Source organism: Oryza glaberrima, chromosome 5 (assembly GCF_000147395.1).
Source record: "Oryza glaberrima chromosome 5, OglaRS2, whole genome shotgun sequence".
Taxonomy (NCBI): Eukaryota; Viridiplantae; Streptophyta; class Magnoliopsida; order Poales; family Poaceae; genus Oryza; species Oryza glaberrima.
Window position 1 is genome coordinate 26150701 of NC_068330.1, and position 26702 is coordinate 26177402.

General features: G+C 48.2%; 3 protein-coding genes across 4 annotated transcripts; 1 reads left to right on the forward strand and 2 right to left on the reverse strand.

Moving 5' to 3' along the window:
• Positions 1–645: 645 nt before the first annotated feature.
• On the forward strand, positions 646–4402 carry LOC127775209 (uncharacterized). 2 transcript variants are annotated; one of them, XM_052301535.1, is made up of 4 exons: positions 646–976; positions 2483–3016; positions 3499–3663; positions 3852–4402. In XM_052301535.1, exons 1-4 carry the CDS (start codon positions 845–847, stop codon positions 3945–3947), a joined length of 927 nt encoding a protein of 308 aa, XP_052157495.1. In that variant the 5' UTR covers positions 646–844; the 3' UTR covers positions 3948–4402. The 2 variants fall into 2 exon arrangements, with proteins under 2 accessions (XP_052157495.1, XP_052157496.1); XM_052301536.1 differs by lacking the exon at positions 646–976 and adding an exon at positions 1015–1890.
• Positions 4403–4684: 282 nt separating this feature from the next.
• LOC127774315 (uncharacterized) lies at positions 4685–11664 on the reverse strand. The gene is made up of 16 exons (XM_052300540.1): positions 11504–11664; positions 10470–10625; positions 10266–10377; positions 10093–10175; positions 9919–9982; positions 9717–9834; positions 8692–8846; positions 8475–8569; positions 8227–8260; positions 7315–7519; positions 7087–7218; positions 6948–6985; positions 6770–6820; positions 5947–6114; positions 5332–5444; positions 4685–5088 (listed from the first exon to the last, which is right to left on the reverse strand). The coding sequence occupies exons 2-16, from the start codon at positions 10589–10591 to the stop codon at positions 4965–4967; spliced, it is 1614 nt and encodes a 537-aa protein (XP_052156500.1). The 5' UTR covers positions 10592–10625; positions 11504–11664; the 3' UTR covers positions 4685–4964.
• A 10226-nt stretch (positions 11665–21890) lies between these two features.
• Positions 21891–26629, reverse strand: LOC127773292 (leucine-rich repeat receptor-like serine/threonine-protein kinase BAM3). The gene is made up of 2 exons (XM_052299335.1): positions 23341–26629; positions 21891–22431 (listed from the first exon to the last, which is right to left on the reverse strand). Exons 1-2 carry the CDS (start codon positions 26018–26020, stop codon positions 22007–22009), a joined length of 3105 nt encoding a protein of 1034 aa, XP_052155295.1. The 5' UTR covers positions 26021–26629; the 3' UTR covers positions 21891–22006.
• Positions 26630–26702: the final 73 nt, after the last annotated feature.

The following is a 26702-nucleotide window of genomic DNA, read 5'->3' on the forward strand; positions in this document are numbered from 1 at the left end:
TCCGTGTCCATACAGTTATATGATGATCAATTTGAGAAATTTTGGATTCTATTACATGATGATGATCAATTTGGGAAGGAGGGAGTAATAACGTAAGTGAAGGATTCAGGTCCGTAGGAGCGGTATAGTTTGAGCAATATAATAGTTAATATGAGTAACTCTCGTAAAGAGAAGAAATGGTAAAGTAATTTGAGGTATATGAAAGAGAGTGGTAGCTAGGGAAAATTGGCTTGTAGCTGGAATAGCAAATGGAGTAGTCGTCTGCATGTGGGATGAAAAGCAATCCGGGTGGAGAGGGAAGGGAGGGAGGAAATCGCCTGCAGAAGCGGCCAAGAATAGCTTGGCAAGAGGAGGAGGAGTAGACCTGCGAAGTGCACAATAAACATAGTATAAGATACGATATATTTTAATACTATAAATCTGGAAAGTTTTCTAGCAGTATTAGTAGTAGTAGTAATAATAATAATAATAATAATAATTGGAAAGAGGAGGAGAGAGAGAGGGAGGGGAGGCTGGCATCAGCTGTGGTGTGGAGCTAGAGTGGTGAGTGGCACTGTAGAATGCGTGGGCCCATGGACCGCGACAGGGGGGGCCCACACGCCACACATATACTGCAACCAGCTTTTGGCGTCTTGTACTCCTCCACTGTCTCCGTTCATTGTCACGCGCTCCTTCGATTCCTCTTTTCTCCTCCTCCTGAAATGAAAGACAAGAAGAGCTGGTTGTTTTCGTTTTGGCTATAAATAAATCTGTTGCATAAGCCCTCTCCCTGCTTCCGCCTTGTTCAATAATCAATATACTCTTCTCCTCGATCTCTTCTCTTGTCCATCTCCAATAATTCTCCATGTACGCCGCCATGTACCCGGAGACCTTCGGCTTCTCTGCTTACCCCCAGCAGCAGCAGCCGCCGCCCGACGCCGCCTCCTGCATCTACACCACCGCCTTGCCGCTCATCGCCGACCCGCCTGACATCCTCGTGAGCTGCCTCCTCCTCCTCCTTCCTTGCACACTAGCCAATCCGCATGCATGTATCCATGGAATGGATTTTCCTCTAATCGCTCTTTCTCTTACCCATGGTTCATGCATCTGCTCTCTCTCTCTCTCTCTTTCTCTCATCACATCACACGTATGAAGATATGAAATGAATGAAGAAAAACAGTCGCTTTCTCTTGTTCCTATTTCTTTCTGTTTTTTTCTTGCTCCGTTATGATTAAGATGGCTTGTTGGTCCATGTACTATCTATGCCAACAAAAGCCCTCAATAATTCACCCCTTCACTTTCCTCTTTTAAGCAAAGCAACCACAACATGTATGTACCTCAGACATTTCATGAGTGAGATGACTAATCGAATCGATCCATCCATCATCCTTAATTGCTGCTGTTGCTTTCCTAATTTCTCTTCAAACGCAAACGCTTAGCTAGCTTCCTAAACAGAGCAACTAAAAATTCACTCACTCACCTTTGAGATTTCTTTTCTTCTTCCACCACTACTCTACTACATACATGGCGTGGCGAATGAATGAATGAATTAATTAAAATTCATACTCTCACCTTTCCTTTTCGCACTCAGCTAATAAGCAGCTAAGCCACCGCGCGAGTGGTGCAAGCAACTGGTCATGTTGGCTGCAACTTTTCCTTTCCTTTTTGTCTTTTTCATTCACATCTTTCTTCCTTTTTCATACTTTTTTTTCTACTTTTCTGCGCGCGCGCGCGCACACACATATATTGGTACATACATGCATCGCGCATGGGTTCAGTCTTTGAGATATTTAGTTTAGTGGCAGGGAGGGGGGATCTAATTAGGTTGAGTCTTAATAGAGCTTTTTTGGCCAGGATTTCTGATGCCCCTCCTGTCCATCAGTATATGCTCTCGGAGCATGACAGGGACCTGTAAGTTGACATGTACTGCACCATCAACATACTACATGCTTGTAGTCGTAGATGTACCCAAAAAAAAAACAAAAAAACAAGAGAGAGGCATAGTACTACTTGCAAATGCATCCATATATACTCACTTTTAATTACTTGCCAGCCACACTCCACACACACACTTTGTTATTGCCTCGCGCACTGCTTCCTCTCTTCTGCAATCTTCCCCTCCCCTCCCCATTGAGAGAGGCTACACTTTTCTCTACTCAAATTCCCTAGGAGTACTTTTTTTTTCTCGTCACTCTCCTTGCCTTAATTTGGAGGGAAAAGAATATCTACTTACTGCTGTCGACTCATGTAGACAAAACAAAACAAAGCACAGTCATTAATCTGACCTTAATATCTTTTGGCCTTCTCTACTTTTTTTCCCATAGTAAAAATAAATTATGTTTTCACTCCTGAAACAAAAAGTAAAATCTACTGACCAGAAAATAGAATGCTTGTTAGTAACATGTTTGCAATTAAGAACGTTACATTTCAGTACTTCATTCATTTTAAAATGAATTAACTAAGTGGACTGAAATAACCTCTTTGTCATCTGTCGATCCTACAGGGAAACATGGCACAACCATCCTTGCTATCAGAGTATGACCTTGGAGGGGAAGGGGACCTGTTCAAAGCTCCTGAACCCATCATTGAAGAACCAGTGCTTAGCCTTGATCCAGTTGCAGCAGCCATTTCGATGATGTCTGGCAGTGAGAACGTAATGGATGAAACTATAGAGGTTGCAGATATCAGCGACATTCAGAATGACTCTCTTTTAAGCGAAGTATTATACGAGTGCGAGAAGGAACTCATGGAGAAGTCCGCAATCGAAGAGACTATTTCTGAACTGCTGGACGTCAAGATTCCTATGCTGCAAGTGGAAGAGTTCCCTAGGGAAACCCAAGTACAACTCCCGGCCATGGAGAAGGAGAAGCCATCAGTTCCTGAATGTTGTTCACTCCAGAAAAGTGTCAGTTCTGGGTGCCTCAACTCAGCTGATTGGATCAATGGACCAGCCAGGCCAAACTTCCTGGACTTCCAAGGATTGGACTTTGAGACAGCGTTTGGGTTGAGGAGGGCATACAGCGAAGGAGACATTCAGGTTTGATCATTTTTCTCTTGCGGTTATGTTATGTACTTACTACTGTATATAGGTAAGGTAGTGATAGATAAGGAATCGTTGTGAGCAAGCAACGGCTGTGTATTGTAAAGTGTGTTTCCGAAACACAGGTGTCGAGAAAAGGAATCACCTTTGCCCTTGTATGTATATGTGCGTGGTGCTTCTTTACTCAAATTAAAGGCCATCAAAGCTATGACACTGATTTTACTATTTCTGCCCAAAGTAGGCCTTTTCCTTGTGGTTTTAATTTTCTTTCAAGATACTTTTACATGCAAGCTTCTGCATACAAAGTTGGTTTCTAAGAGACTACCTAGGTGCCAAAGCGTACGTGTATATCCTATGGTTTTTTGTTTTTATATACTGTATTATTTTAGAAAGGCCGTGAGATTGTTCGAGTAAACATTTGCAGACCCTGCTAGGTTGTTGAAGAATTGTACTTACGATGCTAGTTGTCTTTCCAACAGAATCTTGGAGCTAGCACCCCTCGACCCGGGAACTCAGGAAACGCTCCATTAGCATCTTGCGAGAGGCTTGTAACCATCAGTGACCTGAAATCTGAAGAAAGGAAGCAGAAGCTATCTAGGTACAGAAAGAAGAAGGTGAAGAGAAACTTTGGCAGAAAGATCAAGGTAAAACTATATATTGTCCTCTTTCTTTTTAATTTTTCAAAGGAAAGAAAAAAGAGAACATAAGGACAGAGAAGGTACTACTACATGATTAATTAGAGAAGCTGATTGAGGCTGATGAATAATAGTACAAACAAGGAGACTGACTGACTGACTGACACTGACTGATACATCGTTTGGCATGGTTGCAGTATGCTTGCAGGAAGGCTCTTGCAGACAGCCAGCCAAGAGTGCGAGGGAGGTTTGCCAAGATCGAAGAAGGCGACCTGCTCAAGCCAAGGAAGTAGTAAGAGGAAGAAACAAATTAAAGTAACTCCTGGAGAGGACGAATTGCACTGGAGCTGCCAGTGAAGGAAGGAACCTTGGCTTCTAGAAGCTTCTAGCAGGTGGAGGAGGAGGAGGAGGAGGAGAGGAAAGGATCCAAGGTGCAAGGGCCAGCCTTTGTGTGTAGGGGGAGGGCGAGGCCAAGGTGGAAGAGAGGCGCCGTAGTCGCGGCTGCACTTGTCGGAATTAATTTTAGCTGCTTTGGATCGTCTCCTTCTACTACTAGACTAGTACTTGTAATTCTATTTTCCTTCCAATGCATGTGTAATAATAATTAGTAATAATGCTAGTAGTCGGTATTACTTGCTGCGAGCTGAAGGCCGCCCATCCATGTACAAATGGCTCGATGAAGAAACTTATCACTAGTAGTAATAAACTTCAGCTCCCTTCAGGCTTCGCACTGGCACTGGAAGGCATCCATTATCTCTCTCATCTCGTGTGTACATCTTCTTCTTCTTCTCTTGTCACGACGACTCTCGTACAAGTTAAAATGCCGTACTCAATCAACGCCTATGCAATCTTTAAACTAGTAATACCTCCATCTGTACAAGAAATGGAGCTTCCAAATGCTGCACTATATATCTTATTATTATGATTAACAACTCCTTTCCTTTCAGTTCGAGAATGCTCCAAATTAGCATCTCGCACTCGAGCAAGTCCAAAAATAAGGAAAAGACATCATAAGGCTAAAACAAGCAAGAGACAAAACATGTAGTACCATTATATAACAATAACAAAACAAGTGGCATCACCATCCGTTCGACCATTTGAGTGAAGGTGGTGGTCTGATTACTCAGTGCACGCTCTACAATTGAAGGTAGACAATTCTTCTTGAGGCCTCTTATTTGCGCCAGATCACATGGGCATAACCCCAAATGTCACGATCGCAACTTTATTACACTCTTCCATGGTGATGTAATTAGGTAAAGTGAGAGAAAATGAAAAAAAAAACAAAACAAACAGGGGAGATGATTCGCCGGTTAGTTGACCCCGTAGATCCACTTCTCTTCGTTGCTGGTGTAAGAGACCAGCTCCCTGGGCTCAAACCAGAGACCAATCTCAGCCTTTGCAGTCTCTGGGCCATCGCTTCCATGGATGATGTTCCTGATGTTGGAATTGATGGAACGTCAGTTAGAAAGATTTACAAAGAGCACATGATGGCATGAAGAAATTCAGGATTTAATTGACAGGTTCTCTACATCTGTATATATGGATGGAAAACAAAATGGATGTTGGGTAATATCTGATTACAATATCAGGCAATAGAGATGGATGCAGTGCCCTTTCTTCATACGAAGTATATACCAATCAATGATAGGGCTAATGCAAGCAAGATGAAGTATTTACCTGCCAACAACAACAGCAAGGTCACCCCTGATGGTTCCTGGTTCAGACTTCTGTGGGTCTGTAGCACCAATCAGTTTTCTCCCGTACTTGATAACACCCTCTCCTTCCCAAACCTGTATAATTGTGGAAGCAATTCGTGTATTGTTACCCAGCAGCACAGGGCATAGTATAAAATGTACTAGGTGATTCCCCGCACTTTGCTAGGGGAATTACTAAGTAATTTTCAATATATATTTTTTTCGTTAGAATCAAGCTAGGGGTAAAAAGAGAACAAATGAAATATCAGAGCTTATCAATATTTTTCATGAAACAAACGAATGAAACACGCGCTTTAATGTGGAACATATTGATAAGTTTATGTTAAATATTATAAAAATGATAGATAGATTTGTAAAAATATTGTGAAAATAATGTGAGGGGTGATGATTGGATATGTTTGCATGTTGATTTGTTGAATTAAATAGATTGTAGATAATGTTGCATACTTGCATGAGGTTGAATATGTAATTATTACTAGTGGGTGATGATGTGGCATGGTTGCATGTTAAGGTTTAGAGTTAGTGGGTTATAAGTTTATAGAAAGTATAGATTTGCAGGGATGAAGCATCAGTTTACCATGGCAAGCACAGGGCCAGAGCTAAGGAAGTCACACAATCCATTGAAGAAAGGTCTGTCTTTCAAATCATGATAGTGCTTCTGAGCAAATTCTTTGGATGGAACCACCAGCTTGATGGCAACAAGCTTGAATCCTTTTCTTTCAAATCGGGACAGTATCTCAGAAATCTGTAGAAAGAGGAGGAAAAAGCGGATATGAACAACATCCATCATACAGTATTCCCGTAGGAAATTATTAGCAGGCATATGGAGACAATAAACAGTAGAGTACAATTTAGTGTTTGGTTGCATGATTGAAATTGGTTACATGTCGGCCTGCCACTAGCCAGGATGTTAGTAGTAGTACTGGGGACCATTGATTTGACAAACCTGAGAGAAGAGGAGATGAGAGGAGAGGACCCCAAGTGTGCAGTGCAGAGTTGAGGAGCCCAATTGGAGAAAAGAAATGAAAAGAGAGCAGAATGACAGATCTGCCATCACATCTCAAAGTTTGTCTCATGTGAATGTGATTACTACTCAGTATTATTAGTCATATGTAGAACTGAGATGAGATGGTACTATGCATTATATAGTTGTTACTAGTGGTATATCGAAGTATATGTACTCCAGTATGTTAGTAATAGAGATGTACTAGTAATCGGAGGAAGCACATGGTACCAACATGAGCATGTAATGGGATTCCGTAATTTTATATCGTAGTATGATGTATGCACTAGTAATTTGCTGGTGTTAACGCTACGGTGATACTTAATAGAACCCATGTTAGTATTATTAAATTAAAAAAAAATCATGTTGGTGATGCAATACAAGTAGGAGTAGTTACCAGGCCCCTTTGGACGCCGTCAGGCTTGATGGCGATAAAGGTGCGCTCCATCTACATTGGAGGAAAGGAGCATTGTCAAATAAATCAATTCTAATAGAGCAGTGGATAAGTAGGAGTTAAAAAAAAAAGTGGGGAATGGGATGGGTGGGGGCGGAAGGAAGGAAGGAAATACTAGTACCTCTGCAGCATGCGCCTCCTGATCCTGTAGCATGTAAACTGCAAAAGAGAAGAGGAGAAATGGGAATTCGATTAGAGTAGAGACAAAAATTAAGAAAGGATCGGTTGGTGGTGGGGATCGGATGTGGAAGGAATAGAACCAGCGGCGGGGATGGCAGCGAGCCATCCGGCGGCGGCGGCGGAGGAGTTGTGGTGGTAGGAGTAGGCGTAAGCTGTGGGGAGGGTCTTCCTCCCCAGGTTGGTGAGGGTGGCCAGCGCCGCGTTCCTCCCCTCTGCGTGCAGCGTGCGTACAGTATTTCATCAGTTTGTCCACTCCTGGAACCCTCCTCCCTAATCAAATCAAAAGAAAAGAAAAGCAACTAACTGACCGGCTAGGAGGGAGGTGCGCGGGGAGGAGGCGGCGGCGGTGGCGGAGAGGAGAGACCTGGCGGCCTTGCACGCCGACTGGCAGAGCTTGCTCATGGTGGCTTGGCTAGGGTTCCGCTGCTGCTGCTGGGTTGCGGCGTCGATCGATGTGATTTGATTGGATTGGATTGGATTGTACCCCCACCCCACTAGCCCTCCAGTCTTGTACTAGTATGTACTATGATATGGTAGTAGTGGCCTCGCCGGCGTCGTCGGTGCCGCTTTGATCCGGAGGACCTCTTCTCCTTCTCAGTGGCTGGCGCACGCCTCGACACGACACGCTCAGGATTCCTTTTTTTTATTTTACTCTTTTCTCCCTGCCTCGAGGCCTCCTTGTCGGGGGCACCACGGTCATTTCCCTTCTTGCCCCTTTGCCTTTTTTTTCTTTTCCCTTGGGCCTTCGGCTTCGGGGAGGAGAGATCGAATCTCGTTAATTTTCCCCCAACCAACGCAATGCATGAGCATCCCATACCATTCCTTCCTCGCTCCTCCCTCCCTCCCATCTCATAGCCAGCCAGGAGTATTATACCGGAGTAGAGTACCTACCATGCACCTCTTTTTTTTTCTAATAATAAAATCAAACCAATTAGGAAGAGCACAGCACAGACCCGAGTAAACAATTGTTCCATCGGATCCGCAAGCCAGGAAAAACATTTTACATGTGGTTGCATGCCGAGATGAGATCCAATCTCACCATTTCCCTCCCATTCTGCAGGGGCAGGTCTCCCAGCGTACCATTCCACATCACCCGCTCATACTACTAGTATTCCTTGCTTGTATTGTTCCTCACAACTCCCAAATCTTCAGTTAACCGATTCAAATGTCTTACACTTGCCCATTTACATGTATCACCACATACATATGCAATGTCTTACACTTTGCCCATTTACATGTATCCACACATAGTTGCTATCAGCACAGGCATTCGCTTCTCTATGGGAAAAAAAAATACCACCTATCTACTTAAAACCTGAAAACTATCGTAAGATTAAAAAATGGACATCTTTTTACATCTTATGCTAGTTTCCAAGTTTTTCACTATATATTTTCTCGACTTATCTACTGTACATCACTGCATAATACATCTTTATGTGTACGCCCTTCAAGAACAAGGATTGATTACCATGACCCAACTTCTTGCCTGCTTGTCTTGCTCCTACTCTCACCACCGTCAGACAATCCGCAATCTCCTCTTATCGCTCTCACCCATGAATCCACCTGCCAAATCGTCAACCATATATACTAATGATTGTCAGGATCAAGCACGACCAAGTATACCAGTATATTTTCTGTTTTATTTGGGGGGGGGGGGGGGGGGGGGGCATAGCGCACTCTTTTACCTGTATCTCAGACATGCTCGAGCATTCAAACTTCAAACCTTGACTGGTCATTATGTAGAATGCGTATCTTGTTTTCTCATCTTCTGGCACAAAGTTCGGAAGCTGTCCCACTTCCACAATATCACACAGCAGTGTGGATTCTTGGGGACTTAGATCTGAAATCAGTACTTAGCTAAGATTGGACTCTGTGACAGGTTTTCTTTTGCATAAAAGTAAGACACCTAGAAGGCAGGGTTTACCAAACCGTTTGGGGTGGGGTTACTGCCACCCCACAGTTTTGGCGGTTACCGTGGTAACCACGCGGTTATCGTGAGGTATCAAAAACTGAGAAGGTTATCGCACGTGATAACCGCACGGTTTTGTAAACCCTGCTAGAAGGTTTATGAATTTAGTCGATCTAACTGTATCAAGATTCCAGCATACCCGGCAAAATATGCTGTTGCTGGGGCATTAAGTACATATGTTTCGACTGTATTTAGTGGCAGAGCCACCCCAACAATTTTTTTTCTCCAAACCAGCTAAGTACCAAATTATGTATTATCTAAGCTCTAATGCAGCCAACTGCTAATGGGCTAAAGCAGGAAACAAGCCAGGAGTCATCCCCGTGATCAATCGGTTAATTAGCCATGCCTCTAGAAGATCACAGTATGCATGTTATTTGTCTTAGGGTTCACTTTTAGTTATTATGAAATCTTAGTGGATACTGGAATGTTGGTTAGACATTTTTGCTGGGTAATTTTGTGAATATGTAATTTATGTGTTTATCAGACTAATGAAAAGGCAAACGAATGTTAGATTGCTTTTACAAGACAGTTAGGGCAAAATATTCTTTTGTGTTGCCTAAGATGCCTAAACGCATATGTAATATATATAGATATGCTCTATTACCCTAGATGCAGAATATATATTGTCATCTTTTATGCCATTGCCTCTTGCCCCGCCTCATGTTCAAATCCTTGACCCGCCACTAATTAATGTGTGATTGAGTGACCAACACATGACATACTCCATAACAAAATATTTACCTGTAGATTTAAGATAATAGTATACACATTGCCCTTGCAGAACAACAAACCGAGGAAGCCAATCATCGACATCAGCATCATCTAGAATAGGTGGCTCTCCAGGAAGTTGAGTCCATCTCTATATGCAACAAAATATCATATCAGCCTCCACGTGACAAGAGTGAAGCAATGGGGAGAAGGTCAAAGTGCAAAGGTTTCTTACACTTCTAATATAGAGATACCCAGAGAGCCGTGCATATCTCAAAACTTCATCAATATTTTCCAACCTGGAAGACACAAACTATATCAATCACATATGGCGGGAAAAAAAATGCTTACATACTGTGACATTGTTGGAAAATAAGGTCAATAAACTTGGTTAACTAATGTACCGTACCGAGCTTTTAACTGAGATTCCCTCTCTTCAGCATCAGCAATCTCGGTTCTTAATGATTCTACTTCAGCTCTGGTTAACTCAATCTGTTACCAATGAAAAATGCTTGTGCTATATAAGACAGAGATCACGGTAGCATGATGTAAAATTTCTACACTAGGAAGTACTTGATTAACCTTGTCATCATCCTCAGTGCTGGAAGACCATCTTATGCGAGGAAGAGACAATAAATGCAAAAGTGATGCAGCTCCCATTACTCGTTTCGGAGTCCAGGAACGTCTACGTGAACTGTTAACATGACAAGAGCAACATACTATTGCAGTAAGAAAGGGGGGAAAATAATTTCAGAGCCAGAGAATTCCTTTGGTTGAAAGTATCACCTTGGTGGAGAATCCAGGTTAGTCTTACTTGTGGAGAGACCATCAGCAGGGGTCTCCATGGATTGTTGTGATGGTAAGAAGTGCTGGGGGAAGACCTCTATCCTTCCATAAACATCATCCATCCAACTATGTTACCTCTATTAGAAAGAGCATAGTCTGTTTAACACAATGCAAATAACTGTCAACGGACAATGGATAAGATGATACTCCTACTAGAGAGAAATTTATTTATAGTATTTAATACTGTTTGTATAAAGGGGGAGCTCAGGAAAATACAAGTAGTTGACTACTGTGTTGGAAGCCCAAAAATGTTAGCTAGTCATACTCAGGGGCGGATCCAACGTGGGTGCAGGGGGACTCAAGTCCCAGGACTCAAGTCCCCCCTACACCCACAAGACTCATGGATACCCCCGGAGCACCCCCTTCAATTTTTTCACCATAAATGATAAACTAAAGGTCCCTAGATAGCTGGAGGTTGAAGAAACTGTGTAATTAAGCCCCCCCAATTTTTTGTTCCTGGATCCGCCCCTGGTCATACTTGCATGTTTAGGATTGATTATTCATTTAATGCCTGGAGTAGTTTGAAAGAAATTTCCATCTCTTCTTATTGTAATTGGCGCATGCGCGTACAACATAAGCTGGATGCAGGAGTTAGATTGTTTTTGTTGTTGATGATGATTTGGGGGTAAAAAAAAACAGATAGTGAATTGCACATTGAGCCAGGTATTTTGAACATAGCTTCACATTGAAGCAGGGCATACCTATCCTTTTAAGTTGTATTGTTATAAGGCCTTATGAGGTGTGCTACCGTAAGTACAAGGTAGAGAATAGGAACAGGTGCTAGGTAGCAGGGGCGGATCCAACTTGGGACATGGGGGTTTTGAGGGGAACAAACAAATCGTTACTTGTAGTAAGGTTAAGGATCTGAAATTAAGAGATCGAAGAGCTTCTTCCAGATCTAGAAGAGAAGCTAGGGTTAACGCAAGCAAATTCGAGATAAAAGTAGGTGGGAGAGAGAGGATGTGGATGTTCACCAGGATGCAGCAGGACGGGTGACTGCGCCCCTCCCCTCCCCTCCCCTGCTCTCTGCTCGCGACTCGCGGGATGGAGATCGGCGCAAGGAGCGACGACGAGACGGGAGATTTCCTTCGACGCAGAGGGGAAGACGGATACACGACAGAAAGATTTTGGACGCTAAAAGATTCTCTCCTACCGTCCCTCTCTTTCTAAATAAATTGTATTTCTCTCCGAACTCTCTACCTTTAATTTTTCTTTTATTTTATAACTCCGACTTTCAATTAGTGCAAATCAGAAACAGAATAGGGTCGGTTTTATAACACCTCAACTGTGGTTAGAGTTTGATTCGTATCCCTCGATCATAAAACACGATATAAAAACTCCCTCAACTCTTTAAATCGAGTGAATTTACCACCCAAAAAACAACTTGGGTAGCAGTTTTGTCCTACGTGACATTAAACACAAAATAAATAATAAAAATACCAATAGGACCCACCTGTCAATGTTAGTTAGTTAGGGAAAAAATTAAGACAAATAATATGGGACCCACATGCCAGGGGTACTTTCTCCTTACCAGGCTCCCTCCCTCAATCTCTCTACCTCCTCTCTTGATGGAGCCATGGAGGCATAGCAGAATCAAAAGGGAGCTCGCTAAACGCCACAAGGAGGAGGTTGAGCTCGAGGCAGAGGTGGTGCTCGGTACTATAAAAAACTCGAGGCTCAACCAAGGATCACATTCTCATTTTTTACAAAATATCATCCCTATTTGAGATTTTTGTTGCAAAATTAACCCCGTCTTGGTGGCCACCCTTGCAGGTTCCATTGTCGTGCCTCTCAGTAACCCCAAGATCATCTCTGTATTGACCCAGCCCATGTCGCTACCCCTACACCATCACCGAACATAGTCTTGTACTTGTCAAACCGGTCGTCCGAGAGCTGCTCACATCTTGTCAACCAGCCACTGCCACTGCACGCTCGTGTCTCGCTCGCCATTTGCCAACTCGATGGGTGGTGAAGATCGGTAGTGGCGGACGGCGGCAAAGCCTAGATTGTGCGAGTGGCCATCTTCACTAACATCGCTTACACCCACCACCCAAAAGATTTCTCCCCGATGACCACGAGCTTCTACCCACCTCTTCTTCCCTCTCTCCAGATCTGGCACTATGGTCGAGCTCGTGTTGGTGGCCCATCCATCGAGTACATGAGTCTGCCACCATCGTCACGTTGCTCCTTGGCAATGGCTTGCTTCTAGAGCCATGCACCTCACTCCGACTAATCTCGTCATGGCCTTGCTCCTCGGCACTTGTCAACTCGTCTTCCTCCACCGTGGCTTGGGTAGTAGCGTCAAAGGCTCGTGTCTTGCTCCTAGTACTCTCACCGTCATCTTTGCCACCAGACCTCGGGTCCCTCAGGACGCTGGCCACTACCTCTATTTCAACGCTGAGGTGTTGCTGGATGGCCATGGATAACACCCGTCGGATCTCCTCCTCCACTGACATTGAGTTTTTTTTGTTCTCTAAGAGCGTCGAACCCAAGGTGGACACTTGCCCTGTGCTAACTCAAACCGCGGTAAACTTGCTACGTCAGTGTAGTCACTTCTCAAACAATTGAAGGAGTCTATCTGTACCGGTTTTTGAAGATGGAGGATGCGTTATACCCGTTTTTTCAGTTGAGACATTAATGGCCCGGGCCTATCAATCCCCGTTGGAGGGGAGATTGAGGCCCTCTTACCTGCTCGGCTGGGCTGGGTTTGCCCCACTTTGCCTAGGACTACATGCATATCAAGCTGCTTTCTCAGTCTCCGCATATTGAAACTTTTTTAGATAAGACCCGACATCATACCATCTCGATCAAAAGAGGTACTTCCCCGTTTCATATTGAAAGTGCATCTAGGACCCCTCATTTATTTTGGTGTTAATGACAACACAATTAGAGGGTAACTAATGCTTTTTGTTGAGATGTATGCAAGGATGAAAAAGGAGTGGATGTCAACACAATAAGTATTGCGGCATCTTTTGTGGTAATTGTCTTCTAATCCATGTATATCTTGTGTTCTTGAGTATTAGGATGCCGTACTATTAAGAGGGATACTACATGCATATATTTGGTAGAACACTAGTGCTCAAAATCATTTATTTGAAGTGTTCCTGTTTTATTCCTGTCGGACTATCCGATCTTGATCAGACTATCCGATGCTCAGACTATCCGAAATTTCACAGAACTTTGCTTTCTGTCTTTGGTCTGAGTATTGGCTAAAAATATCGGACTATCCGATATAAGGTCGGACTATCCGATACTTTGGACTATCTGAAATTTCCCAAAACTTCACCCTCTGTTTTAAATTGCTTTTTATTCCTCTTGAGTGAGTTTCAAATCAGACTATCCGATGTGATCGGAGTATCCGATGACCCAGAGACTCCGAAATTCAATGGAACTTGAGTCTCTGTGAGAGGATGAAATTCTTGGTTCAAAAATAACGGAATATCCGATATGACATCGGACTATCCGATCAATCGGATTGTCCGAAATTCTCCAAAATTTCGTTCTCTGTCTCTGGCCTACTTGGGTGTCAAAAACATCGGACTATCCGATGTCACCTCGGACTTTCCGAGGTGGGATGAAAAGATTCTCTCCCAACGGCCATATTTTGGAGGCATCTATAAATACCCCCCACCTAACCCTTTTCTAGGGTTACCCAACTCATTTCATTCTCATTCACTTTGGGTTGAGCTTGGTGCTAAGGTGCTTTGGATCTTTGAGCTCTCTCTCCCTCTCTCAAATCCCTCCTTGTTCTTTGTGTGGTGGATCTTGGTGGTTGTGGATTTGGTGTTTGAGGGCCTAGTGTGTGTTTCACTCGATCTTGAGCACTAGGGTTTGACCAAGAGTTGTGTGGTGTTTGTTACTCTTGGAGGTTGAGGACTCCTAGACGGCTAGGTGTCACTCCCGAGCCACCGATCTACGTGTGGTTGGCCGGGAGAAGTTTGTGAAGGCCGGATCTCGCCTCCGCAAGGAAAGAGATACCCCTTAGTGGAAGGAGGAGTGCTTAGTGCAACCTCTTGAGGAAAGGGTTAGCAAAGACCCGGCTCTTAGTGAGCTCCTCAACGGAGAGTAGAATCCCCTCAAGGATTTGAACTCCGGGAACAACTCGGTGAACTTCATTGTTGGTGATATCACTTCTCCCCTCATTTAGCTTTGCTTTTTTGTGCCGCTATAGATCTAGTCGCTGTTTGCGGCATATTCTTGTTTGTGCACTAGATCTACTTGTAGTGTTACTTTAGTGGATCAGACAGTCTGATCCAACATCAGACTATTTGATATTTTCGGATAGTCTGACTGTGGATCAGACTTTCCGACCCTAACTCAGTTTTAGCTTCCGCATAAAATTTTAAATTAGCCTATTCACCCCTCCTCTAGGCCTAATTGACCCTTTCACATATTATAAGACTTTCTAGCATTACCCACATTCATATATATGTTAATGAATTTAGACAAATATGTGTGCCTTGATTCATTAACATCTATATAAATGTGGGCAATGCTAAAAAGTCTTATAACCTGAAACGGAGGTAGTAGTAGCTAGTTACTTCCCCCGTTTCATAATGTAAGTCATTCTAGCATTTCCCACATTCATATTGATGTTAATCATTAACATCAATATGAATGTGGGAAATGCTAGAATGACTTACATTGTGAAACGGAGGGAGTAGGTACGTAGGGACATTGATCTCTTGGATATATATATATATATATATATATATATATATATATATATATATATATATATATATATATGTGTGTGTGTGTGTGTGTGTGTGTGTGTGTGTGTGTGTGTGTGTGTGTGTGTGTATGTAATATATATATATTCATAATTAATATACACATTGATCAGATCAGGTCGATCGTCAGTGTAGAATGGAATGGGGAGAACACCACACACCCAATGGGAGGGGTGGCCATGTATTAATATAGGAAGCACATGTACAGGATCCTCAATTAGAGGATAATACAAGGAAAGAAACAATACAATACAATCTGTACATATATGGCAAAGTATTCCTAATACCCGCCCGCAGTCGCAGCGGGAGGATCACGGACGCAAAGGCTGGATCGACAATCTGTAAATAACTGCACAGGCAAGCCCTTGGTCATGATATCGGCGAACTGATGCGTAGATGGAACATGGAGCACACGGACCTGTCCCAGAGCCACCTTTTCCCGAACAAAGTGGATATCGATCTCAATGTGCTTGGTGCGGCGGTGGTGAACCGGGTTGGTGGTCATGTAGACAGCACTGACGTTGTCACAAAAGACAATGGTCGTGGTGGAGATGGGAGCATGCAACTCCTGGAGTAGCTGGCAGAGCCAACAGCACTCGGCAACCACGTGAGCAACGGCACGATACTCCGCTTCGGCACTGGAGCGGGAGACCGTCGTCTGTCGCTTGGAGGACCAAGACACCAGGTTATCGCCGAGGAAGATGCAGTAGCCTGAGGTAAAGCGACGAGAGTCGGGGCAGCCGGCCCAGTCTGCGTCGGAGTAGGCGGTCAGAGACCCGACCGGACCGGTGCCGATGTGGAGGCCGGCGGAGAGTGAGCCCTTGATGTAGCGCAGGATGCGTTTAACCAAGGCGAGGTGAGGCTCGCGAGGGTCATGCATAAAAAGACACACCTGTTGAACGGCATAGGCGATCTCAGGACGGGTGAGGGTGAGATACTGGAGGGCACCGGCGAGGCTCCTGTACTCGGTAGGATCGGCGACGGGGGCACCCTCCGAGGCGGAGAGCTTGGCGCGAGCATCAACCGGGGTGGCGGTGGGGTGGCATTCAAACATGCCGGCTCGTTGCAGGAGATCGACGGCGTACTGTCGCTGGGATAGGAAGAGGCCGTCGGGTGTGCGAAGGACGGAGATGCCGAGGAAGAAGTGGAGGTCACCAAGATCCTTCATGGTGAACTCGGTGTGCAACCGAGCCGTGATGTGGTGAAGAAGCTCAGCGGAGGAGGCCGTGAGGATGATGTTGTCGACGTAGAGCAGCAGGTAGGCGAGACGATCACCATCCTGGAGGATGAAGAGCGATGTGTCGGAGGCCGATGGCGTGAAACCCAGCTGACAAATGTATGTAGCGAACCGTTGGTACCAAGCCCGAGGCGCTTGCTTGAGGCCGTAGAGGGAGCGCTGGAGGAGGCACACAGCATCGGGAGCAGCGGGGTCAATGAAGCCGGACGGCTGCTGGCAATACACCGTCTCATCGAGGGTGCCGTGGAGGAAAGCGTTCTTCACATCAAGTTGATGAATCGGCCAGGAGCGGGAGGTGGCGATGCTGAGGACGACACGAATGGTAGAGGGCTTGACGATGGGGCTGAAGGTCTCGTCGTAGTCGATGCCATGTTGTTGGGAGTAGCCACGAACAACCCAACGTGCCTTGTGACGGGCGAGCGAGCCATTGGAGTGGAACTTGTGCTTGAAGATCCACTTGTCGGTAACGACGTTTGCACCAGGTGGACGAGGGACGAGCCGCCACGTGCCGTTGTCGATCAAAGCCTTGAACTCTTCGGCCATGGCTGCACGCCAGTTGGGGTCGGCGAGGGCAGAGCGGTAGTTGGCCGGCAGTGGAGAAATGGCGCTGTGGGATGCCGAGAGCACGAGTCGATCCACTGGCTTGAGAGAACCGGTCTTGGAGCGTGTCACCATGGTGTGGACCCGCGGGGGAGGTGTGGGTGCAGCCGGAGCGACGACTTAGGGTGGAGGAGTCGGCGCCGGTCGTCGTTGGTAGTGGTACGGGAATGGCGCCACCGTGCCGGCTGGTCGTGAAGAAGACGTGGATGGCCGGATAGCTGGTGACGACGGTGGCTTGCTTGAGGAAGATGGAGATATGGCAGCCGGCTGTGTGGAACTTGCCGTCGTCCCGCCCGCAGTGTGATGCGGCTGCACGTAGTAGGGCAGGTGCTCGTCCTCAGCCGAGGGAGCACCCGTGCGCAGCCGCTGCTCGACGTTCACAGGGAACGGAGCGTGCGGCAGGTGCAGCTGCTCAACACCAGCCAGTGGTGGAGCGACCACAGAGGGAGCAGGAGCATCCTGTAGTAGAAAATCCAAAGAGGAAGCATCGACGGGATCTCCCGAAAATGGAAACTGTGTCTCATCAAAAATGACATGGCGTGAAATAATGATGTGGCAGGTGGATATGTTGAGGCAGCGATAACCTTTGTGCGAGGAGGGGTAGCCCAAAAAGACGCAAGCGGCGGAGCGGGGTGCAAGTTTGTGGGCAGCGGTGGCACTAAGGTTAGGATAGCATAAACACCCAAACACTCGTAACATGGAATAATCGGGAATCTTGTGATGAAGAAGCTGGAATGGGATTGAGTTGTTTACCGAGGACGAGGGTCGACGGTTCAGGAGGTATGTGGCAGTGGCTAGACCTTCGGCCCAATAGGAGGGTGTGTTACCGACCAAATTTGGTAAATTCTATCACTATTGGCATCGGAGGTGAAGATCAGATTGAAGTGGAATCCAAGATGAAGATCGTTGCGGAAACAGAGTAAGAATCGGCTGCAGTCCAAATCGGCTAAGGTTAGGTCGGCAGAGTTCGAGTCGGACGGGGCTAGCCGATACAGCCGATTCCGATAATATGACTCGGCGTATGTCGTCGGGTTGAAGTTGATGTGCTTCAAGATGATTGCCACGCATGGATAGAGTCCTGGGAAGGCAATTGTATCTATTAGTTAGGATATTCTGTGTAATTTCCTTAGAGATATGTTTGGGCAAAAGTCTGCCGTAAAGACTTATGGTATCTTAGAGTTTGTTAGAGATAATAGCCGTGTCCGTTATGGACGTATCTTGTAATTCTCGGGTATAAGTAGACCCGAGCCCTATGTAAAAAAAGAGACATCCAATACAATCTCGGCGCATCGCCACCCTTTTTGCTTTACTTTTATTTCGACGAGTTCGTACTCTCGGGTTGAGCTGCATCGGTTTCGATCTTCAACAAAGAGGTAAAACTTGTCATGATGACTTATGTTCTCAAGATTAGTGCTTCCATCTTTATGATACTCTAATCTTGTCTATATAATTCGTCGAGTTATCATATATCTCACATAATCTTCGATAATATCTTTATCTAACCTATAATCGGCTAACATCTGTTAATGGAAGGCAGCCGATTAGGTTAGATAATGACGTTAACTTAGATTATGTGATATATCTACCACTCTATGAAACTTCCAGCGGCTTGATTGTCTAGATATTGTTCTTCTTTTCATACTTAATGCTGCATCAGTTGAGTTTGATCTATTATGTCATGTTTAGAATTGCAATCTCTAGCCTGCTTTCTGGTTGCCGATTAGGGTAGTATCGGAGTTTCAGCCGATCTTATCTAATTTAACTACTTTTATTCCATATGCTTAATCTATATGTTAAATCTGCCTTTTATGTTAGGATCTTGTCGCATCTAGGTGTATTAGGCTTCTGTTTGGTATATTCTACTTGCTTTAACATCTTAATATAGAGTAGTATCGGAGCATTAGCCGATACATGCTAGATCCACTTGACCGGCTATGCTATAAATGTATATAATCCCACTATTAATATATATTTTGATCTAAGTGATTTATATTGTCTCGGCAAGACGACCGATCTATCCCAATCACTTGATTTAAGTATATATCGATATAAGGATTATATATCATTAATATCTATAGCCGATCGAGTAGATTTAGTTCTGATTTACTTATTGATATTTGTCGATCGATGTACGCATGACATCGGCTTGAAATAAATAATATGTCATCGGCACCTAACCGATCGGCTATCATTTATAGGATTAATTGCGGTTTCTCTGTTCTATTTCTTGTTGATTGCAGGATCAAATCAACTGGCACGCTCATACACCTGAAGGCGAGTTTTGGACCTGCACTGGAGTTAAGCAGATCTCCCAGTCCACGTGTTTTCTGTCAACAGGGTGGCATGGAGGCTTGTAGGAGGAGGGTACGAACGGAGTTGTTGAGGGTGCGAATCATGCGTTCGGCCTTGCCGTTCTACGGGGAAGTATATGGACAGGAGAGCCGTAACAGGGAACCTCTACCAGCGAGAAAGGAGGTGGTGTTGTGATTAACAAACTCGGTACCGTTGTCGGCTTGGAGACACTTGAGGCGGTGGCCGAACTGTGTGTGGGCATACTCAACGAACTCAACAATATGGCGATGAACATCGGATTTGTGGCAAAGAGGAAACGTCTAGCAAAAATGAGTAAAATCATCAACCAGCACTAAATAAAATTTGAAGCCCGAAATGCTCATAACGGGAGAAGTCCATACATCACAGTGCACAAGTTCAAAAGGAGAAGAGGTACTGAAGGTGGACTTATTAAAAGGAAGACGAGTGTGTTTCCCTAACTGACAAGCATGGCAAAGGGAATTATTTGTCTTGGAGCGAGGTATGGCGGATAAATGTTGGAGAGTGGTGACGGCGGTTGGACCCGGATGACCGAGGCGGCGATGCCATAACGTGGAGGAGGTGGCGAGGTTGCAGTGGGTGGCGATGGAAGGTGCAGCGGTCGGGAGGGTGTAGAGCTCGCCATGGCTATTGCAACGAAGAATCACGCGCCGGGTCCGAGGGTCCTTAATAGAAAAACCAAACTCGTCAAACTCAATGGAACATTTATTGTCATGGGTAAATTGACGAACGGAGAGTAAATTGCGAACCAAAGAGGGAGCAACAAGAACATGACGAAGGTCAAATCTAGTGGTGCCAATAGGGAGAAAGGAAGTGCCACGGCAAACAACCGGAATGGAGTGACCATTACCAACGGTAATATAAGTTTGTGAGTTGGGGAGGCGAGTAACGAGTATACCGTCGGTGGAGGACATGTGCGAAGTTGCACCCGTGTCGAGAACCCACGAGTTGGGGTTGTGAAGCGTCATTCCATTGAGAGTGGCGACAAGGCCAGCTTGGTCCCAAGCCGGCTGGACAGACCCTGCAGGCAGTGGCGAGGAGTATGGCCCGGCGAAGGCAATGTGAGCCTGAGGATACGGCCCAAGTATCCCGGCGCTGGGAGCACGCCCGGGTTGCTGCTGTCTTGCCCAGGGCGAGAAGCACACCCATGGTGCAGCTTGGCGTGGAGCAGGGACAGAGAAAGTGCTAGTGCCGAAGCTGTTGCTGCCGCTGTTCTGTCTACCAGGGCGGCCGCCGAATCTACCGCCGCCGTTGCCGCCGGAGTTGCGGTTGTTGTTGCGGCCGCCGTTCTTGCCCTTGTTCTTGCTGCCGCCGGCGCGGTTCTGCTGCTGCCCACCGCTGCCAGAGGAGTGGCAAGTGCCCCCGGTGCAGTTGGAGTGGGCGTTGTTGGCTGCGATGAGGGCAGTCTCGGACTGGACTTGTACCGAGTTGGTGTTGCGAAGCTCCTTGAGAACTAGCATGTTCCTCGCAGAGGCAAAGGACGGCAAGACAGGGGCGCTCGTGATGTTGTCGGCCGTGCTGGTGAAGCGCGAGTTGACGCCGCGAAGGAGGTTGAGGACGAGCTGGGACTCGGTGACGGGGTGGCCGACGTCGCGGAGGGCATCAGCCGCCGTCTTCATGCACTGACAATAGTCGGCGACGGAGAGATCGCCTTGGGTCATGGAGTGGAACTCGTGATGCGGATAGATCGCGCGAGGCTCCTTGTTGGCTTGAAAGAGGTTGTCGATGGCGATCCACAAGTCCCGGGCCGATTGATCATGCTCCATGGCGAGGTCGAGGACATCGTCGGCGACAGAGCCGAAGATCCAGCTGCGGAGGCAGCAATCGGCCTGTTCCCAGGCGGCGTCGGGGTTGGCGGGAGGAGCAGCGTCAAGATGATCGAGGAGACCGAATTTCCCACACATCGAGCGGAAGAAGGCCTTCCACTTGTTGTAGTTGGGGTTACGAAGCTCGAGGGAGATCGGAACATGGGACTTGACGGCGACGGTCGCATACGGGTTGACGAAAACCGAGGCGACGGTAGAGGTGGAAGACGACACCGTAGCGGAGTCGGTGGCAGCGGAAGTAGCCGAGGAAGTGGACATGGTGAGGGAAGAGGGGCGCGGCAGCTAGGGAGGCGGCGACGCTCGGTGGACGCAGCGACCGGAGAGGAAGCAACGCTAGAGCAGCGGAAGAGAAGAAAACTTGGAATCTGATACCATGTAGAATGGAATGGGGGAGAACACCACACACCCAATGGGAGGGGTGGTCATGTATTAATATAGGAAGCACATGTAAAGGATTCTCAATTAGAGGAGAATACAAGGAAAGAAACAATACAATACAATACAATATGTACATATATGGCAAAGTATTCGTAATAGTCAGCAAGCCGGCCGGCCGGAGCTCCATGCATGTCGTATATATATATCTCGATCGTACGTTGTCATCAGACATATGAGCATCCGTTGGACATGTATGTCTCGGCTCGAAACGATCCGCACGCATATGCATATGTGGTGTAGAAGTACTCCTATTGGCAAGGCAATTAGGAGACGTACGCTAAGCATATACAGTAGCAGGCATATCATATCATATTATATCATGCATGCATGGTCGATCGACGTGGATGTTGGAGGAGGAGGAGGAGGGTGGCAGCGGCTGAGCTGCTGCTTTGCCTGCTCGAGCATCTGCACGACCTCGCGCATGGTGGGGCGCTCGACGCTGTGCTCCTGCACGCACAGCATCGCCACGAAGAACATGTGCGTGGCCTCCGCTGCCGGCACGTCGCCGCCCAGCCGCCGATCGAGGACGCGCCACACTCCGTCCTTGCCGCTGCCGCAGCGTGCCCGCACCCACTGCACCAGGTCCACCACCGTCGTCGTCGTATTTGCTTCCTCCTCCTCTTGATGCAGCTGCAGGTGCTCTCCCACCGGTTTTTGCCCCGTTATCAGCTCCAGCAGCACCACCCCAAAGCTGTAAACGTCGCTCTTTTCGTCCACCTTCAGCGTGTATGCATACTCTGCAAAAGCACATTTATATACTCAATTAATCAGCAGAAATTTTTAAAAAAACTAACTAAAAGAGGAGCATATGCTTTGTGAAGAAAGACCAAATGAAAAGAGACTTTGTTCATTCTTTTTAGACTCTGTTTAAAAGCAAACAAGGCTTTGTTGTTCTGCTGCCGCCGCATCGCATCGCTTGTCTAGGTAGGATAGGAGGACGACGCATTGAGGCAAATCATCAACCGCAAGACATGTACTAGCAGTAAAAGTAAAAGCGAAAGCGAAAGATTCAGTCGATCCATGCATGATCCATGCATGCATCCGTACTACTATGCAGCAAAGAAAAGAAAAAGAAAGAAAGGCTCGTCCTTTGAGGAGTCTAGTCATCATCAGACGCAGCAGAGGGCTGCTGCTTGGTTTCCTTTGGCTGGCAATGGCATGCAGATGCAGGGCAGGCCAAATGTGGTGTGGTGACACACAGTACGGAGTACATGCTTGCATGGAAAGAAAAGAATGCGCGCACTCTAATAATAATAATAACTGTAGTAGGAGAGGAGATTAGCACCACGTACGACGACTAGTACACTACACCACCAACGTCCGTCCAATATGGAATGCTGGATGGATGCATGATTGGTCCGTCTAGCTAGTAGCTGGAGTCTAGAGTAGTGGAGTAAGGGACTGTTTGTCACAGCTTCAGCTTTTCATCTCTTCTAGAACTGGAGCTCAGCCAAATAGTTTCAGCTCTACCAGTTTAATGGAGCTCTCTTATAAAATAAACTAGAGAGGTGGAGCTGGATTTAGGCAACTCCACACCAGACCTAACTTTTATAGCAAAATTTAGGAGTTAAAGTTCTACCAAACATACCCTTAATTTTAGTCGGTCAAAGATTGAAAGCTGCCTAGTAGGAGTAGTAAGCTTATACCTGGCGCGATGTAGCCGTAGGAGCCGGCGATGGCGGACATGCACTCGGAGGCGCCGGCGCGCAGGTACTTGGCGAGGCCGAAGTCGGCGACGTGCGCCTCCAGGCGGGCGTCGAGAAGGATGTTGTTGGACTTGACGTCGCGGTGGAGGATGGGAGGGGAGCAGTCGTGGTGCAGGTAGCACAGCCCCTTGGCGGCCTCCGTCGCCACACGCAGACGCGCCGCCCACGGCAACAACAACGACCCAATAATATTAGTATTGCTGCCATCGTCGTCGTACTCGTCGTGGTGCCGGTGGTGGCCGTGCAGCGCGTCGCCCAGGCTTCCCCCGGCCATGTAATCGTACACCAGCAGCTTCGCCTCCGCGCTCCAGCACATGGCCAGCAGCCGCACGATGTGGCGGTGCCGGATCCTCCCCAGCGTCTGCACCTCCGCCGAGAACCCACCGTCGACGATCCGCTTCACCGCCACCCACTCCCCGCCGGGCATCTCCCCGGCGTACACCACCCCAGCCCCGCCACGCCCCACCACGCTGTTCTCCTTCACGCACCGCATCACGTCCTCGCATCCGAACCGCACCTTCTGGAACGCCCTCATCTGCCACCCCGACCGCCGCCTCCGCTCAATCGCCGATCGCGTCGTCGCCACCGCCGCCGCCGCGAACGCCACCGAGCACGCCAGCAGCCCCAGCGCCGCCGCCAGCCACATCACCGGCGCCCGTCCGTCCCCCACGCTGCCAGGCGTCGTCGTCCCGGGGGCGGGGCCGGGGGCGGGCGTGCCGCACAGCACCAGCCGCGGGTTGCCCGCGAAGGACGACGCGTTGAAGTAGGCGAACTGCCCGTTGTGGGGCACGTGGCCGGAGAAGTCGTTGTGGGAGAGATCGGCGTCGGTGAGGCTCTTCATGCTGCCCATCTCCGCGGGGATGCTGCCGTTGAGCTTGTTCCACGACACGTTGAGGTAGTTGAGCATCCTGATCTGCACCACCCGCGCTGGCATGGCGCCCCACAGCTGGTTCGCGCTCAGGTCTAGGTACGTCAGCGACGCGCACTCGCCGACCTCGCCAGGGACCTCGCCGCTCAGGTTGTTGCCGCTCAGGTCCAGCTTCAGCAGCCGCCTCAGCTGGCCAACCTCAGGCGGGATCTCGCCGGTGAAGTGGTTGCCGCTGAGCAGGAGCGTCTGCAGGGAGGAGAAGTTGCCGATGGAGGCCGGGAGGGAGCCGTTGAGCCTGTTGCCGGAGAGATTGAGCAAAGACAGCGGGCTGCCAGCGTCCTCATCCTCATTATGGAGCTGCCCCGTCAGGTAGTTGCCCTGCAGCTCCAGCGTGGTGAGCGCCGGCAGGTAGAGGAAGCCGCGCGGGAGCGGGCCGGTGAGGTAGTTCCGGGCCAGGCGCACCCGCGTGAGCGTCCGGCACGCGCCGAGCCCCTCCGGCACCGGGCCGAAGAGGAAGTTGTCGAGGAGGATGAGGATGTCGAGTTTGCGGAGCGCGCACAGCCAGCGCGGCACCTCGCCGGTGAGCCTGTTGGTGGACAGGTCCAGCTCACGGAGCGGCGCGACGCGGCCGAGAGCCCCGGGGATGGAGCCGGTGAAGTTGTTCTGCCAGAGCTTGAGGACCTGGAGCGAGCGGAGGTCGGCGATGAACTCCGGGATGCCGCCACGGAAGCGGTTGATGAACATGTTGAGGAGGCGGAGGTGGGTGAGCGCGGCGAGCTCGGGCGGGATCTCGCCGGTGAGCGCGTTGTTGGAGACGTCGAGGAACCTGAGGGCGGTGAGGTTGGCGAGCGCGGGCGGGATGGTGCCGTTCAGCTGGTTGGTCTGCAGGTAGAGCGTGTCGAGGTTGGCGAGGCCTCCCAGCGACGGCGGTATCTCCCCCTGCAGTCCGCAGCTGGCCAGGTCCAGGTGCACCAGGCTGGCGAGGCGGCCCAGCGACGCGGGGATGCCGCCGTCGAACTGGTTGTAGTAGCCCAGGTAGAGCTGGCGCAGGGCGGTGAGGTTGCCGAGCTCCGGCGGGATGCGGCCGCTGAGACTGTTGCCGGCGACCGAGAGGAACTGGATGGCCTGCAGGCGGCCGAAGCTGGTCGGGATGCTGCCGGAGAAGAAGTTGCCACCGAGGTCGAGGTGGCGGAGGTTGCTGTTGGTGTCCGGGAGCGGGAGCGGGCCGGAGAGGTCGTTGTCGTAGACGTCCAGGACCTCGAGGCTGGTCATGGTGGACAAGTAGTAGTGGAGGGTGCCGTTGAACTGGTTGTTGGAGAGGTTGAGGTAGCGCAGGTGCCGGAGGGCGGCGATGGTGGGCGGTAGGTCGCCGGCCAGGGAGTTGGCGGCGAGGGAGAGGAAGCGGAGGCCCTGGAGGTGGGCGATGGCAGAGGAGAGCTCGCCGGAGAGGTTGTGGGCGGAGAGGTCGAGGGAGACGACGGTGCGGTTGTCGGGGGCGCAGCGGACGGCATGCCACGAGGAGCAGAGAGAGGCGTGGTTGGCGACGCTCCAGGTAGTGCGCAATGGCGTCGGGAGAGGCGGGGAGAAGGCGTCTTTGATGGACACAAGGACAGCAGCCTGCCCACGCAGGCTTAGCAGCTGCTCGTCGCTGGCGGCGGCGGCGGCGGCGGCGAGGAGCAAGACAAGCAGAGGTATGACAAGGCGGCGGCGGTGGGAGAGCAGCGGAGGCACAAGCTGAGGCCGCAGAGCCATACTATGAGCTCTTCTTCAAGTCCTTGCTTTCTTCTGAGACGCCATTGATTTTTTTTTTCTTGAAGCAGCTCGGTACGTGAGCAAGGCAAGGGATCGATCGTCGGAGTATATATATATATATATCGTCCCTACTTTGATGCGTTGCGATGTTGGGCTGGCCGCGCGCCATGCAAATGCGCAATCAAAAACGCTGCTGCTGCATCAAAGGGAGGGAAAGGACTCCAAAACAGAGTATCATTATCCTTTCTTCTGTTTGTTTAATACTCCTACTCCATAAGAAGGGATGGAGAGTAATTTTCTCGGAAAAAAGGATAGTCCTCCAGTACTAGCCTAGTAGTTGTTCTTGTTGGGCGTGGCGGACGACCAGTCAGTGCATCGGTCACCGGTGCATGAGAATGTACTGTTACTATGACATGAAAGCAGCAGCAGCCACAGCTGTGCTGCGTGCCGATTCATGCGAGTACTAGACAAGAGAGGGACATCACAAGGTATGCAGAAGCCGGAAACTATTTTCATCCCTGGAGGGATATTCCCTCGTGGTATGCATGTCACTCAAATAATTATGAAAAAAAATTAAAAAATTTGAGAAGATGTATTAAGATGTGATATATTGCTCTACAAATATGTAAGTTCAAATTCAGCTTCTATATTTCGTAACGAAAAAAACAAACTTGATTGTGGA

What these genes read in the sequence shown, in the direction of transcription:
- LOC127774315 (XM_052300540.1), bottom strand. Translation starts at nt 10,591, where the DNA reads ATGGATGATGTTTATGGAAGGATAGAGGTCTTCCCCCAGCACTTCTTA. An exon ending in CGCTGCCATCCCCGCCGCTG is followed by an intron (nt 6,986 to 7,086) that starts GTTCTATTCCTT and finishes TCTCTTTTGCAG; the next exon opens with TTTACATGCTACAGGATCAG. An exon ending in AGGAGGCGCATGCTGCAGAG is followed by an intron (nt 6,821 to 6,947) that starts GTACTAGTATTT and finishes CCTCCAATGTAG; the next exon opens with ATGGAGCGCACCTTTATCGC.
- LOC127775209 (XM_052301535.1), top strand. Translation starts at nt 845, where the DNA reads ATGTACGCCGCCATGTACCCGGAGACCTTCGGCTTCTCTGCTTACCCC. An exon ending in ACAGCGAAGGAGACATTCAG is followed by an intron (nt 3,017 to 3,498) that starts GTTTGATCATTT and finishes TCTTTCCAACAG; the next exon opens with AATCTTGGAGCTAGCACCCC. An exon ending in ACTTTGGCAGAAAGATCAAG is followed by an intron (nt 3,664 to 3,851) that starts GTAAAACTATAT and finishes GCATGGTTGCAG; the next exon opens with TATGCTTGCAGGAAGGCTCT.
- LOC127773292 (XM_052299335.1), bottom strand. Translation starts at nt 26,020, where the DNA reads ATGGCTCTGCGGCCTCAGCTTGTGCCTCCGCTGCTCTCCCACCGCCGC. An exon ending in CTACGGCTACATCGCGCCAG is followed by an intron (nt 22,432 to 23,340) that starts GTATAAGCTTAC and finishes GTGCTTTTGCAG; the next exon opens with AGTATGCATACACGCTGAAG.